Source organism: Patagioenas fasciata, chromosome 22 (genome assembly GCF_037038585.1).
Source record: "Patagioenas fasciata isolate bPatFas1 chromosome 22, bPatFas1.hap1, whole genome shotgun sequence".
Lineage (NCBI taxonomy): Eukaryota > Metazoa > Chordata > Aves > Columbiformes > Columbidae > Patagioenas > Patagioenas fasciata.
In genome coordinates this window covers 3,371,592-3,385,554 of record NC_092541.1, presented here as the reverse complement: position 1 = coordinate 3,385,554, position 13,963 = coordinate 3,371,592, and the positions used below count along the sequence as shown (strand labels likewise).

At 58.5% G+C, this 13,963-nt stretch overlaps 2 protein-coding genes across 2 annotated transcripts; one reads left to right on the top strand and one right to left on the bottom strand.

Annotated features, from left to right (window-relative positions):
- Nucleotides 1-32: 32 nt before the first annotated feature.
- PSMC5 (proteasome 26S subunit, ATPase 5) lies at nucleotides 33-4,651 on the bottom strand. Its single transcript, XM_065856174.2, has 12 exons — nucleotides 4,502-4,651; nucleotides 3,627-3,698; nucleotides 3,235-3,304; nucleotides 2,694-2,791; nucleotides 2,292-2,348; nucleotides 1,977-2,207; nucleotides 1,323-1,449; nucleotides 979-1,169; nucleotides 800-898; nucleotides 600-710; nucleotides 443-529; nucleotides 33-134 (listed from the first exon to the last, which is right to left on the bottom strand). The coding sequence occupies exons 1-12, from the start codon at nucleotides 4,538-4,540 to the stop codon at nucleotides 81-83; spliced, it is 1,236 nt and encodes a 411-aa protein (XP_065712246.1). The 5' UTR covers nucleotides 4,541-4,651; the 3' UTR covers nucleotides 33-80.
- Nucleotides 4,652-4,865: 214 nt separating this feature from the next.
- On the top strand, nucleotides 4,866-13,711 carry FTSJ3 (FtsJ RNA 2'-O-methyltransferase 3). Its single transcript, XM_065856406.2, has 22 exons — nucleotides 4,866-4,969; nucleotides 5,128-5,253; nucleotides 5,343-5,448; nucleotides 5,559-5,605; nucleotides 6,144-6,223; nucleotides 6,409-6,508; nucleotides 6,628-6,822; nucleotides 6,902-7,017; nucleotides 7,548-7,652; nucleotides 8,427-8,527; nucleotides 8,603-8,683; nucleotides 8,766-8,927; nucleotides 9,524-9,659; nucleotides 9,753-9,958; nucleotides 10,045-10,165; nucleotides 10,257-10,350; nucleotides 10,576-10,726; nucleotides 10,826-10,902; nucleotides 11,777-11,879; nucleotides 12,013-12,196; nucleotides 12,278-12,372; nucleotides 13,115-13,711. Exons 2-22 carry the CDS (start codon nucleotides 5,187-5,189, stop codon nucleotides 13,302-13,304), a joined length of 2,517 nt encoding a protein of 838 aa, XP_065712478.1. The 5' UTR covers nucleotides 4,866-4,969; nucleotides 5,128-5,186; the 3' UTR covers nucleotides 13,305-13,711.
- Nucleotides 13,712-13,963: the final 252 nt, after the last annotated feature.

Sequence of the window (13,963 nt, the reverse complement as noted above, 5' to 3'; positions counted from 1 at the left end):
CCCCCCTCATACCCCAAATCAGTGCACAGGTGTGACCAGAGCAGCACTTTATTCCAGACAACGCAGCCCCAGCTCCACCATTACTTCCACAGCTTCTTGATGGACATGTTCTTCTCGCTGTCCTTCTGCATCACCTGGGTGGGGAGGAGGAGACACTGGGTTCCCCACCTCCAACCACCCCCCACTTGGGTGCTAATCACCCCAAAACCACCCCGGTGACCAAGCATCACCCCCGCTCCACAGGGCAGGTGCTGCAGCCTGGCGCTCCTGCCAGATCAGTGTCCACCACCTCTTGTGTCACTCACAGCTTAAGAACTTGGGGACAACCCCTTCACGGTGGCATCTGTCCCCAGAGCCATGTCCCCACAGCTCCCAGGTCCCTGCAAATGTCACCCAGGACACTTTGTGCCCCTCCCCCGCTTTGCCTCCCAACAGCACTGACCTTGGCAACGGCCATTTCAAAGTCTTCCTGCGTGACGTGCACCCGCCTCTCCCGCAGCGCGTACATCCCGGCTTCTGTGCACACCCCCTGTGAGAGACAAGGATGTCACCCACTGCTCTGCGACCCCCCCAGTGTCACCACCGTGTCCCCAGCTCACCTTCACCTCCGCGCCCGACGCCCCCGGCATCAGCTCCGCAATCTTGCGCAGGTTGATGCCCCGAGTCAGGTTCATTTTCCGGGAGTGGATCTTGAGGATGTCCAGGCGGGCCTAGTGGAGAGCAGCAGCCAGGGGAGGGTTGGGGACACTGCGTTGTCCCCAGGGAGAGGGGCATGACCACAGGGGACCCCCCCACCTACCTCTTCATTGGGCGGGGGGAACTCAATCTTCCTGTCGATGCGGCCAGGGCGCAGCAGAGCTGAGTCCAGGATGTCAATTCGGTTCGTGGCCATGATCACCTACATGGGGACAACAACCAGTCACCACTCTGTGTCCCACTGCCGCCGTGGGGACAGCAGGATAGCCAGCAGCCTCCTACCTTGATGTTCTTGGTGGCCTCGAAGCCGTCGAGCTGGTTGAGGAGCTCCAGCATGGTGCGCTGCACCTCGCTGTCCCCCCCCGAGCCCCCTTCCAGGCGCGAGGAGCCGATGGAGTCGATCTCGTCCATGAAGATGATGGAGGGCGCGTGTTCTCGTGCCATCACAAACAGCTCCCGCACCATGCGGGCGCCTGTGGGGAGAGGGCAGAGTGGAGAGAGCTGAGCCCCGGCACCCTGCATCGCTCAGCACGGTTGCGGCGCTTCCATCCACCCCAGACACCAGCACCGCGAGAGTCCCTGCCAGAATCCGGCGCCGGACCCCAAGTCCCCCCACGCGCATTTACCTTCCCCGATGAACTTCTGCACCAGCTCGGAGCCTGAGACGCGGATGAAGGTGCAGTCGGTGTGATGGGCCACGGCCCTGGCCAGCAAGGTCTTGCCTGTGCCAGGGGGGCCATAGAGCAGCACCCCCTGAAACAGCAACGGGGAGACTTCAGCACCTAAATCCACACCCACATCCCGATGGGGGACATGGGGACACCCCCAGAGTGACACAGGCAGCATCATCAAATTGTTTTGGTTGGACTCTATGATCTTGAGGGGCTTTCCAACTGCTAACCCACCCCTGGCACTACCCCCTGTCCCTGAGAACCTCATGTCCGTCTGTCCAACCCTCCAGGGATGGTGACTCCAGCACTGCCTTGGGCAGCCTGTTCCAATGCCCCACAGCCCTTTGGGGAAGAAATTGTTCCCCACATCCAACCTCAACCTCCCCTGGCGCAACTTGAGGCCGTTTCTTCTCATCCTATCACTTGCCACCTGGGAGAAGAGCCCAACACCAACACATGCTCTAGAAGTCCAAGACCTTCTTCCCTGGAGTCATCTTGCCTTCCCCACAGAGTTTATAATCTCTTACTCATTTACTTTCCACACCCTCCAGGTATTTAAACCACCACAGCACCCCAAATACTGTCCCACACACCCCAACCCCCACTTGCCTTGGGTTGGGCAATCCCCAGCGCCTCGAACAGCTCCGGGTGTTTGACAGGCAGCTCGATCACTTCCTTGATCTCCTTGATCTGCTTGTCCAAGCCCCCGATCATCTCATAAGTGGAATCCGGAACCTTCTCCACCATCATCAGGGACACCAGAGGATCCACTTTGTTGGGCAGGATCTTGTGCAGCGTGTAGCTGTCGTTGCGCAGGGCCACACGGCAGTTCGGCGTTACCTATCACCAGAGCAGAGGGGAGCTCAGCATCCCCATGGCGGGGAGGGGACAAGAAGGGCCCAGCCGCGTCCCCAGGACACTCACATCATTAATGTCGATGTTCTTGTCCACATCCACCACGAACTTCCCCTCCGGGTGCACCTGGAAGGCAGCGGTTGTCACCGTTAGAGTTATTTCTCAGAGAATTCCCCCATCGCATTCCCAACATCCACACTGGCTGCTTGGAGCAGAAGGAAGGAGCCAAGAGCTTGGCCACCCACATCCCATGGTCCCTCCTGTCCCCAGGAAGCCCCAAGACAGGTGCCTCCCACATTTCTGGGAAAGGTTTGGGCCCAGAAAAGCCACTACAACATGTCCCTCCACAGAAAGAGCTCCCACGCAAGGTCTTTTGATCATTATATCTCCCCAGAGCTCATGCTCATGCTCATCCCCACCCGTGGGGTCACAGGGAGGGTCTGTCACCCCCGGGACAGCTCAGCCTCGTACCTTGACGAGCACTTTCTTCTTGTCCATGGCTCTCACCACCTCCCCGACATAGGAGCCCTGTTCCTGCAGCAGCTGCAGCTCCTCCCGCAGCAGACGCACTGCGGAGAGGGAGTCGTCAGCACCCGCCACAGCCACCCTGATCCCCTCCCAAGGTGCATTTGCCACAGTAGCCACGAGCCACCAGTCTTGTGGGTGGGACCAGTCACAGAACATTGGTGGCCTGTGACAGAACCCAAGGGAATGGCAGAAGATGTGCCAGGGTAGGGTCAGTTGGACATGAGGGAAAGGTTCTTCACCCAGAGGTGCTGGACACTGAACAGGCTCCCAGGGAGGTGTCACGGCCCCAACCTGACAGTGTTCAAGAAGAGACTGGACAACGTCCTCAGACATACAGTGTGACCTGTGGGGTGTCCTGGGCAGGGACAGGAGTTGGACTCCACGATCCATGTGGGTCTCTTCCAACTCAGGATATTCTCTGATTCTGTGAACCCCGGGCAAGGAAGACAAAAGATGAAGGAAGATGAGAGGAGCCCAGACGCACCTTTAGCGTTCAACTCATTTCTCTGCGCTTGCAGGCGTCGCAGGTTCTGGCTTTTCTCGTTCACGATGAGCTGTCGGGAGAAAAGCTTTGCTGAGGTCTCAGCATTCCGGGCAGCAATGGCACCACCAGCACAATGGGCTCTCTCTGGGGACAGGGACCCAGAGGGGGACAGTCCTTCCTAGCCAGTCAAACCCCCCTGCCAAGGGCCACCTCACACACATGCAGGAGCTCATAGGACTGAAATTCATCTCACACACATCTAAGTTTGGATTCTGCTTGTTGTGGGGCAGCAATTCCCCCAGAATGGGGCACTGTCAGCACAGCAGAGGCTGTGGTGGCTCCAAAGGTGAGTTCAGGGCCAGGCAGCCCCAGCGCGGGCAGGACGGGCTCACCTGCAGCTCCTCGATCTTGGACAGGTAGTACTGCCGCAGCCCCGTGCCGCCCTTCCCGTCATCCATCTCCATCTGTGACAGAGCAGAGCTCAGCAGCCAAGGCTCCGTGGTGTACCTCTGGTCCCCATCTCCCCCTCCAACCTCTCTGTGTCCCCACCTGCCCTCCAACCCACCTTCTGCCTCACCAGGTTGACAGCCAACTCCATAGAATCACAGAATCAGTTTGGTTGGAAAAGTCCCTCAAGATCATGGAGTTCAATTATTCCCCCACCCCTGGCACTGCCCCATGTCCTGAGAACCTCATGTCCGTCTGTCCAATTCTCCAGGGATGGTGACTCCAGCACTGCCCTGGGCAGCCTGTTCCAATGCCCCACAAGCCCTTTGGGGAAAAAACTGTTCCCCACATCCAACCTCAACCTCCCCTGGCGCAACTTGAGGCCGTTTCCTCTGCTCCTGGCGCTTGTTCCTGGGGAGCAGAGCCCGACGCCCCCTGGCTCCAAGCTCCTTTCAGGCAGTTCAGAGATCAGAAGGTCTCCCCTCAGCTCCTGTTCCCCAGCTGAACCCCCCAGGTCCCTCAGCCTCTGCCATCACACTTCTGCTCTACATTATTCTCTCTACAGCCCCAAATGCCTCATTATCCCCCGGGTCCCACCGTTCCCACCCTCACGCCTCTTCCTCCTTCACCCGGAGTCCCATCTCTCCCCCCTCAGGCCCGATCGCTCCCCGTCCCCTCGGGGAGGCTGAGGCGAGTCCCGCCGAGTCACCGTGTCCGCCGGGCCCCGACCAGCCCCGCCGCCAGCAGAGCCCCGCGGCACCACAGCGCGACCCGAGCCCCCCACAGCCCGCGGTCACCACCCGGTCCGGCCCGCCCTCACCTGCTCGGGCCCGTCCAGCGCCATCTTCTCCGCCGGCATCGGAACCCGCCGCCGCTGCCGCCGACACTAAAGATGGTCGCTTCCCTCCTTCCGCTCACCGCCCCCAGCGTGATGGCGTCACTTCCGCGCCGCAGACACCGAACACACCCCCTCCCGAGCAGCGGAGAGCGCATGAGTAATACAGAATGGCTCGGGTCCGATTCTTGACGCCATATTGGTACGGTCAAACCTGATTTTCCCGTATGGTGAACGACTAAGATGCAAGAACAAGCAACAGATGCGCCTCCCAGGGGACTTGTTACCGTTCCTCCTTCTCCTGCCTGCGGCAGCCCTGCCTGGCCGCGGCGGCCGGGACGCGCCACTCCCAAGATGGCGGCGAGGGAGAGCGGAAGTGGGGCGGCTCGCGCGGGGCACGCCGGGAAGGCGCCGTGAGCGCGTGGCGCCGGGATCGCGATCGCGATCGTAACCGTGAGGCCCTGGGGGGACGCGGGGCCGGGACGGGAACAGCGGGGGGGTCGGAGGGGGTCGCTGGGCTCTCCTGGGGAGGCGGCGGGGAACACCGGCCCGTCCCTCCCGACCGGCCCGTCCCTCCCGTCCGCCCCGCTCACCCCCGGTCTTTCCCGCAGGCCGGTGCCGGTGCCGCCAGCAGATCCCGGCCCCGCACGGGGGCCCAGCCGCCGCCACCATGGGCAAGAAAAGCAAATTGGGCAAGAGCCGGAGGGACAAGTTCTACCACCTGGCCAAGGAGACGGGTGAGGGGCTGCGGGACCGGGGGCTGCGGCCCCAGAACCCCGGTAACCCCGAGCCCCGGTGACCGGTACCCTGTGCTCTCTCCCCGCAGGATTCCGCTCCCGCTCCTCCTTCAAGCTCCTCCAGCTCAACCGCAAGTTCCAGTTCCTGCAGAAGGCCCGGGCGCTGCTGGACCTGTGTGCAGCCCCCGGCGGGTGGTGAGTGCTGGGGGGTCCCCGGGGCGCAGTCGGTGTCACCCGGTGTCACCAGCGGCACCGTTCAGGGCTGGGGGCTCTGCTGGAGCTCTGATTATCTCTGTGCTTCCCAGGCTGCAGGTGGCTTCTAAATTCATGCCGGTTTCCAGCTTGATCATTGGTAAGTGATGGGACGTGGTGGGGCAGCCTGAGGGGACAGGGACCTCCACGCAGTCCTTGGATGTGACTGGAGAAAGGAGATCTGGCTCCGGGCAGACCTTAGTGCAGCCTTTCTGTACTTCAAAGGAGCTGAGAAGAAAGATGGGGACAGACTTTTGAGCAGGGCCTCTTGTGTCAGGACAAGGGGTGATGGTTTGAAACTAAAGGAGGGAGATTCAGGCTGGACATGAGGAAGGAATTGTTGTCCCTGAGGGTGGTGAGAGCCTGGCCCAGGTTGGGCAGAGAGGTGGTGGATGAAGCATCCCTGGAGACATCCCAGGCCAGGCTGGACGGGGCTCTGAGCAACCTGAGCTGGTGAAGATGTCCCTGTCATGGCAGGGGTGGCACTGGGGGAGCTTTAAGGTCCCTTCAACCCAAACCATCCTGTGATCCTGAGCTGGGGATCCCCGTAGGAGCAGGGGGAGGTTGGAAGCCCCATGAGACAGGCTGGAACCCAGTTTTGGGTTGGGGTTAGTACTCACATCTCTTCCTCACACCAGGGGTGGACTTGGTCCCCATCAAGCCCATTCCCAACGTGGTGACACTGCAGGAGGACATCACCACTGAGAAATGCCGCCAGGTACGAACCCATGTCCTCTTTCCTGAGTGTCACACGCCCATCTGGATCTCAGCAGGTGTCTCTAGGAGGGGGGTGGGCATCACCCCATGTCCCCCCACCTGCCCAGCTGCAGTTCATGCGGGGGGGAACTGAACTGTTGGGAGTGCCTGGGGTGGGACCAACATCTCTCCCCATTCATTACTCAGGCCCTACGCAAGGAGCTGCAGACGTGGAAGGTGGACGTGGTGCTGAATGACGGAGCACCCAATGTGGGAGCCAGCTGGGTGCATGATGCCTATTCCCAAGGTGGGTCCCATCCAGGGCTTTCACAGTCTGGGGGGACACAGGGGGCAAATTGTGCGCTGTGTGACAGGGCGGTGGGGAGAGTGACAACCCCTGACTGCTCTTTTTCCTTCCCCCTCCAGCCAACCTGACTCTCATGGCCCTGAAACTGGCCTGCGAGTTCCTCTGCAAAGGCGGGTGGTTCATCACCAAGGTGTTTCGTTCCCGGGACTACCAGCCACTCCTCTGGATCTTCCAGCAGTTCTTCAGCAAGGTCCAGGCCACCAAACCCCAGGCGTCCCGCAATGAATCCGCCGAGATCTTCGTGGTGTGTCAGGGTGAGCAACCGGGAGAACCTGCAGCTGTGGGGATGGGGCTGGGAAAAACCTGGTCATGTCTCTGATTTCTCCATCACAGGTTATCAGGCTCCTGACAAAATCGACAGCAAGTTTTTTGACCCAAAATACGCCTTCAAGGAGGTGGAGGTTCAGACCAAATCTGTCAGTGAGCTGGTCAGCAAGAAGAAACCGAAGGTATGAGCTCATTTTGCTGGGCAGCGAGGCCAAGCACATGGTAGATGGGCTGGGATTCAGGCCAAAGAGATCGTAATAAATGAAGTTACTCAGAAAAATTAAAGGTTTGGACATGCAAAGTGCTGGAAGAGCCATTTTGGGAGGTTTACAGCTTTAAAGGGTGATGGGGAAGCAGCGACCGAGTTGCGAGGCTGTGGGTGGGTCAGTAAAGCCCTCCCTGGGGTCACTGGCAGCTGGGTTTGTGTCTCTGTGAGGTGTCTTTGGGACACAGGATGTGACAAATGGCCTCAGCTGGGCACAGAGCTTCACAAATGTGTCATTGTCACCTTTGGGTGTCTGAGGCGGGACTGGGTGACAACACGGAGCTGACAGGCTGGACCTGGTGACCTGCGCTCGTCCTTAAGTCCTGTGGGCGCCTTAAGGTGGACACCACAGCAAGACGTGGGTTCCATGACATCATTCATATTTTGGGGATAATTGAAGCTGGTTTTGTGCCCTGCAACAACTCAAACAGCCCCTTTCTCCCATAGGCAGAAGGTTACGCAGATGGTGACACCACCCTCTACCACCGCTTCACCCTGATGGACTTTCTCAAGGCTCCCAACCCCGTGGATTTCCTCTCCAAGGCCAACGAGGTGAGTGCGTGAGGTGAGGTGGATTTTGGTGGCCTCAGAGATGTCCCCAGGAGTGCAGAGAAATTAAAAAGAGGGAGCCAGGGGCCCCAGTGGTGGCTCTGCTTGTGTCCAGGAGCCTGCCTGCAGTTTAGCCAGTCATTCTGTACTTTATAAGTTGATTATTCTTACCAAAGAAAGGGACTTGCTGTAGATACTACAACCAGCAGGACCAGGGCAGTGACCGTCCCTGTGCTGGGCACTGGGGAGACCAAACCTCGAATCCTGGGCTTAGTTTTAGGCCCCTCACGCCAAAAAAGCCCTTGAGGTGCTGGAGCGAGTTGAGAGAAGGGAACGGAGCTGGTGAGGGGCTGGAGCACAAGTGTGATGGGAGCGGCTGAGGGACCTGGGGGGTTCAGCTGGAGAACAGGAGCTGAGGGGAGACCTTCTGATCTCTGAACTGCCTGAAAGGAGCTTGGAGCCAGGGGGGTTGGGCTCTGCTCCCCAGGAACAAACACCAGGAGCAGAGGAAACGGCCTCAAGTTGCGCCAGGGGAGGTTGAGGTTGGATGTGGGGAACAATTTCTTCCCCAAAGGGCTGTGGGGCATTGGAACAGGCTGCCCAGGGCAGTGCTGGAGTCACCATCCCTGGAGGGTTGGACAGACAGAGATGACATTCTCAGGGACATGGGGCAGTGCCAGGGTTGGGTTAATGGTGATGAACTTGAGGGTCTTTTCCCATCCCAAATGATGCTATGATTCTGTCCGTGCTTAATTAATGTCCCTCCTCTCTATCCAGATCACACTGGGGGATGGGGAGCTGGAGAATCACAGTTCCACCACGGAGGAGCTGCGGCAGTGCTGCAAGGACATCCGCGTGCTGGGCCGCAAAGAGCTCAGGTACTGGGTGGGACTGGGCCAGGATGTTACTGCCAGCCCTGGGGGGTGTCTCTGACAGTTCATCTCCCCACACAGAGCCTTGCTGAACTGGAGGACGAAGCTGCGGCGTTTCTTGGCCAAAAAGCTGAAGGAACAGGCGAAGGAACTGGATATCAAGTAGGAGTATGGGGGGTGGCCCTGGGGTGGTGGAATGGGTTGGCTGCCCGGAAGGAGAGTCTGAGCTCTTTCCCTTGGGCAGCCTGAGCTCCGGTGAGGAGGAGGAGGGCAAAGAGGAGGAGGAGAAGGAGAAAAAGTCATCACAAAGAGCCACAGCGGATGAGGAGGTGAAAGAGGAGGAGGAGGAAGAGGTAGAGCTGGCGTTGGCAGAGATGAAGGTCAAGGAGCTGGCGGAGTTAAAGAGGTAAAAAGAGCTCACATGAGCAGAACCAGGGGGGCTCCAGCCATGGGGACAGCAGCTGGTTGTGGGCTCTGTGGCTCTGGGGTCCTCAGGGTCGTTTTCTGGCAGGTGACATGGCTGCTCTACACTTGTATCTGTTCCCTTCACCCTGGTACTGGGGACCTGTCACAGGGGGGTGACAGTGATGCTGGGTCCCCAGTCTGGGGGGGAACTGGCACTCACGTGGCAGTGGCTGAGCCAGGGGGCAGGAGGTGTTGTCGTTCCTTTGCCTCCTTCTTAAAAGGGGCCAAGAAGAAAGATGGGGACAGACTTTTGAGCAGGGCCTGTTGCCATAGAACAAGGGGTGATGGTTTGAAACTAAAGGAGGGAGATTCAGGCTGGACATGAGGAAGGAATCGTTGTCCCTGAGGGTGGTGAGAGCCTGGCCCAGGTTGGGCAGAGAGGTGGTGGATGAACCATCCCTGGAGACATCCCAGGCCAGGCTGGACGGGGCTCTGAGCAACCTGAGCTGGTGAAGATGTCCCTGCTCATGGCAGGGGTGGCACTGGGGGAGCTTGGAAGATCCCTTCAACACAAACCATCCTGTGATTCTTCTCCAGAAAGAAGAAGAAGATCCTGAAGGAACAGCGGAAGCAGCGGGAGCGTGTGGAGCTGAAGATGGACCTCCCTGGGGTCTCCATCGCTGATGATGGTGACACCGGCATGTTCTCCCTCCGGACTATTGGCAGGACACCGGTGTGTGGGGCAGGAGGACACTGAGCCCTGGATCTGTCAGTGACAGCATCAGATGATCTGTAGTGTGTGACTCCAGTCTTGCTTTCATTGCAGCTGCTGAACGAGATGACCCGTGGGGACATGGCTTCGGCAGATGCTCTCCTAGAGATAGGACCTGGGGACGATGACATTTATGTCTCAGATAATGAGGAAGAGGATGATGTGTCCCTGGCCAGCGACCTCGACCCAGAGGAGCTGCTTGAGATAGAAGCTCGTCAGCGGCGGCTGGAGCGGGAGAAGCGAGAGCAGAGTGCGAAGAGGTGAGCGGCCTCCCTCGGAGCAGCTCCATGGGTACACGCACCCCATCCTGGCTGGGGGACACTAATCCTGCTGCTCTTTGTCACAGGGGGAAGTTTAAACAGAAAGAGGAAGAGGAAGAAAGAGAGGAAGAGGAAAATCCTCTGCTGGTGCCTCTGGAGGAGAAGTCGGTGCTGGAGGAACGACAAACCAACCTGTGGTTCGGGAAGGTGAGACCTGCTGATGCAAACAGAGCAGTGTCACCCCAGCATGTCCCCAGGGCTGCCCTGTGTCCCCTCACCAGCTGCTCCCTGTCCCTAGGACGCCTTTGCTGGCATTGAGGACGATGCGGATGAGGACCTGGAGCTGGGGCAGTCGCAGATGTTGGCTGAGAAACAGCGCGAGGCGCAGAGAGGTGAGCGGGGGGCACAGGGACAGCCCCACCACCCGTCTGGGGCACTGGGTCAATCCACAACGTGAATGCTGCTCTGAGCACAACCAGAGATCTCCAGGGGTTGCTTCCACTACCCAATTACTGAGCTGGCAATAATGCAGCGTTAATGAGCCAGGTCTCTAGAGGAATGACCTGCAGTGATCTCTGCCTCAACCCTTCCTCACCCAAGCGGTTCGTGTTCCCCAGACAAAGCAGTGAGAAAAGGGCAGAAGACGACGGTGGTTCCCCAGGAGGAGGCTCCAGCCGAACCCCCTCCTGCCACAGACACCAAATCCAATGCTGATGACGCACAGGACAATCAGAGCAGCGACGACGACACCAGCAGTGATGATGAGAGGTGAGGGGGTGTTGGGGATGTTCCCCCCCAGCTCCGCAGCCCTGCAGAGCTGAGCAGGGGGTGAGGACCCCAGCCCTGACCGCTTTTCTCTCTCCACAGCCCACCCACACCGGTGGAGAGGAAGCGGGGCCGTGTGGAGCCGTGTGGCTTCGAGGTGGTGCCCATCGAGAACCCGGGTGAGCGGAGGAGCTGTCTGCACCCATGGGAGTCCCTTTTTGGGGACAGGAGGCAGGGTCAGACAAGGCTTTTCTGGGTTCCAGGACTGCATGCTGCTCCCTGAGTCTCAAAGCTTTAATCTTTTCCAAACTCTACTGAACCTGCCACTGTTAGGAAATAATTCTTCCCCAAAGGGCTGTGGGGCATTGGAACAGGCGGCCCAGGGCAGTGCTGGAGTCACCATCCCTGGAGGGTTGGACAGACGGACATGAGGTTCTCAGGACATGGGGCAGTGCCAGGGGTGGGGGAATGGTTGGACTCCATGATCTTGAGAGTCTTTTCCAACCAAAATGACTCTATGATTCTATAACCAGTCTGGCTTGGTCACTCCAAAGGATTTTGAAGGCTTGCAGTCTTGTGTTTTGGTATTAATACATAAAATACTGCTGGCTCTGCTTTGATTTAAGTCCTAGCCGATTATTTAATAGACCTAGGCAGCTAAGTTTTGATTTCTCACTGTTTCATAGTGGTCTGGTCTCCTTGTTAGTTGTGGAAGTCTTGTTCCCACTGTAGTACACAGAGCTGCAGGACAGGGGAGCTGGTTTTTATTGCTTTATTTGTGAATTTTTTGGGGTAAAGGCGAAAGTAAGTGGCTGTATCTGAGTAGCTGGCAAAAGTTTTTCAAAAGGATCTCCTTGTAGATGTTATTTATTTTTCAGAATAGGCAAGATACCCTTTTTTGAAGCATTTTGCTTGGCTTTCACATTGCTTCCTTTGACACACGGTGTGCATTTTGGGGCTGTCCTATGCAGGGACAGGAGTTGGACTCGATCCTTGTGGGTCCCTTCCAACTCAGGCCAGTTGATGATTCTCTGATCTCTCCATCTGCTGCAGTGAAAAGAGCCCGTGTCCTGGACGCAGAGGGGCTGGCACTCGGCTCCGTCATCGCCACCTCCAAAAAAGCCCGGCGGGACCTGATCGACGACTCCTTCAACAGGTACGTGCGGTTGTGGTGACAGGAGGAGCAGCGTTCTGTCCCCGAACAGGAGCCAGGCCACGAGGTGGGGGCAGATATCACTGTGGGGACTTCATGTCCTGCTCACAACTCACCCAAGTCGTCCCCCCACCAGGTATTCCTTCAACGAGGAGGAGGGCGAGCTGCCGGAGTGGTTCACGGAGGAGGAGAAGCAGCACCGGCGCAAGCAGATCCCCGTGGACCGGCAGACGGTGGAGGCGTATCGGCAGCGCTGGCGCGAGATCAACGCCCGCCCCATCAAGAAAGTGGCGGAGGCCAAGGCGCGAAAGAAGCGGCGGGTGAGTGGGGCTGTGAACATGGACTCTTGCTCTCCAGGGTGCTCTGTCCCTCCTTGTCCCTCACCTTCGCTGTCCCCATAGATGCTGAAGAAGATGGAGCAGATGAAGAAGAAAGCGGAGGCTGTGGTGAACACAGTGGATATTTCAGAGAGGGAGAAGGTGGCACAGCTGCGGCGGTGAGTGGTGATGCTGGGAGCCAGATCCTTCGTGTTGTGCCGGGCTCAATCACGGGGACATTGTGAATATTTGAATCCTGGGTTCATCTTTGGGCTCATAATGACAAGAAAGGCCTTGAGGTGCTGGAGCGAGTTGAGAGAAGGGAACGGAGCTGGTGAGGGGCTGGAGCACAAGTGTGATGGGAGCGGCTGAGGGACCTGGGGGGTTCAGCTGGAGAACAGGAGCTGAGGGGAGACCTTCTGATCTCTGAACTGCCTGAAAGGAGCTTGGAGCCAGGGGGGGTCGGGCTCTGCTCCCCAGGAACAAGCGCCAGGAGCAGAGGAAACGGCCTCAAGTTGCACCAGGGGAGGTTGAGGTTGGATGTGGGAAACAATTTCTTCCCCAAAGGGCTGTGGGGCATTGGAACAGGCTGCCCAGGGCAGTGCTGGAGTCACCATCCCTGGAGGGTTGGACAGACGGACATGAGGTTCTCAGGACATGGGGCAGTGCCAGGGGTGGGGGAACGGTTGGACTCTATGACCTTGAGGGTCTTTTCCAACCAAAATGATTCCATGACATCTGCAGGTGACCCAGCAGGGTTGGGCTGGATCAGGTGCAGCTATGGGGTGGGAGAGCAGGAGCAGTGTCCTGGGGCACAAAGTCCTGGAGGAGCAGTGGGACCCAATATTGGTCTTTGGGTACAAAGCTGGAGCTGTGTGGGATGCTGGGCTGTCGGTCTCACCTTTTGCCGATCTCCCGCAGCATCTACAAGAAGGCTGGGCTGGCCAAGGAGAAGCGGCAGGTCACCTACTTGGTGGCTAAGAAAGGCGTGGGACGCCGGGTGCGCCGTCCTCCCGGCGTCAAGGGCCAGTTCAAGGTCGTCGACAGCCGCCTGAAGAAGGATGTGAGAGCTCAGAAGCGCAAAGAACAGAAGAAAAAACGCCACAAGTGATGTGGGACCGGCCAGGGACTCTGCTTCATGTGGCAGGGCTGCCCTTGGGACACCCAGCTTCCCCTGCTGCTGTCCCCTATTGTGGGGACAGGGACTTGACCACACGTCCTGACAGTCTGTGCCTTGATGTGACGTTGCCTCCTGTCCTCTGTTGGGACAGGGAGGTTTTATTTGGCCTCAGCGCTGTAGCATCGACCCCCCTTCCATCTCTGGATCTCTCACCATTGCCGGCTGCTGGGAGACTCTGGCCCTGCAGAGGTGGCAGAAGCATCCACGCCAGCCCTTGCTGTCCCCAAGGAGGTTGTGACTCGGGGACACCTCCCTGGGCCACATTTGTCACCGCAGCTGCAGGAGGGTGGGTGACAGTTCCCCAGTTATGGCAAAATTAAACTCCAGTCTGAGGATGGCCCAGGACTTGTCCTGATGAGGCGAGGGACCTGTGTGTGACCGTCCCCACCGTGCTGTCCCCACCCTCCTCCATCCCTACCCCTTCTGGGTGTGGGACCCTGCAACTTTAAGAGAAGAGCAAGAGAAAACACACACTTAAGAAAATTCATTTATTTAAACCCAGGGCAGGGGCTGTGGCTTCTCTGTCAACACCTGAATCTGTTTGTTTTGCAGAGGTGTCCCCAGGTCCCTCTTGGTGACAGTGGCACCAT

Excerpts from the sequence above, each read along its gene's own strand:
- PSMC5 (XM_065856174.2), bottom strand. The coding sequence starts at position 4,540 with ATGCCGGCGGAGAAGATGGCGCTGGACGGGCCCGAGCAG. Across the intron at positions 1,170-1,322 it reads GCAGAAGTTCATCGGGGAAG|GCGCCCGCATGGTGCGGGAG; the intron begins GTAAATGCGCGT and ends CTCTCCCCACAG. Across the intron at positions 711-799 it reads TCCCCCCGCCCAATGAAGAG|GCCCGCCTGGACATCCTCAA; the intron begins GTAGGTGGGGGG and ends GCTCTCCACTAG.
- FTSJ3 (XM_065856406.2), top strand. The coding sequence starts at position 5,187 with ATGGGCAAGAAAAGCAAATTGGGCAAGAGCCGGAGGGACAAGTTCTAC. Across the intron at positions 6,509-6,627 it reads GCATGATGCCTATTCCCAAG|CCAACCTGACTCTCATGGCC; the intron begins GTGGGTCCCATC and ends TTCCCCCTCCAG. Across the intron at positions 11,880-12,012 it reads ATCGACGACTCCTTCAACAG|GTATTCCTTCAACGAGGAGG; the intron begins GTACGTGCGGTT and ends TCCCCCCACCAG.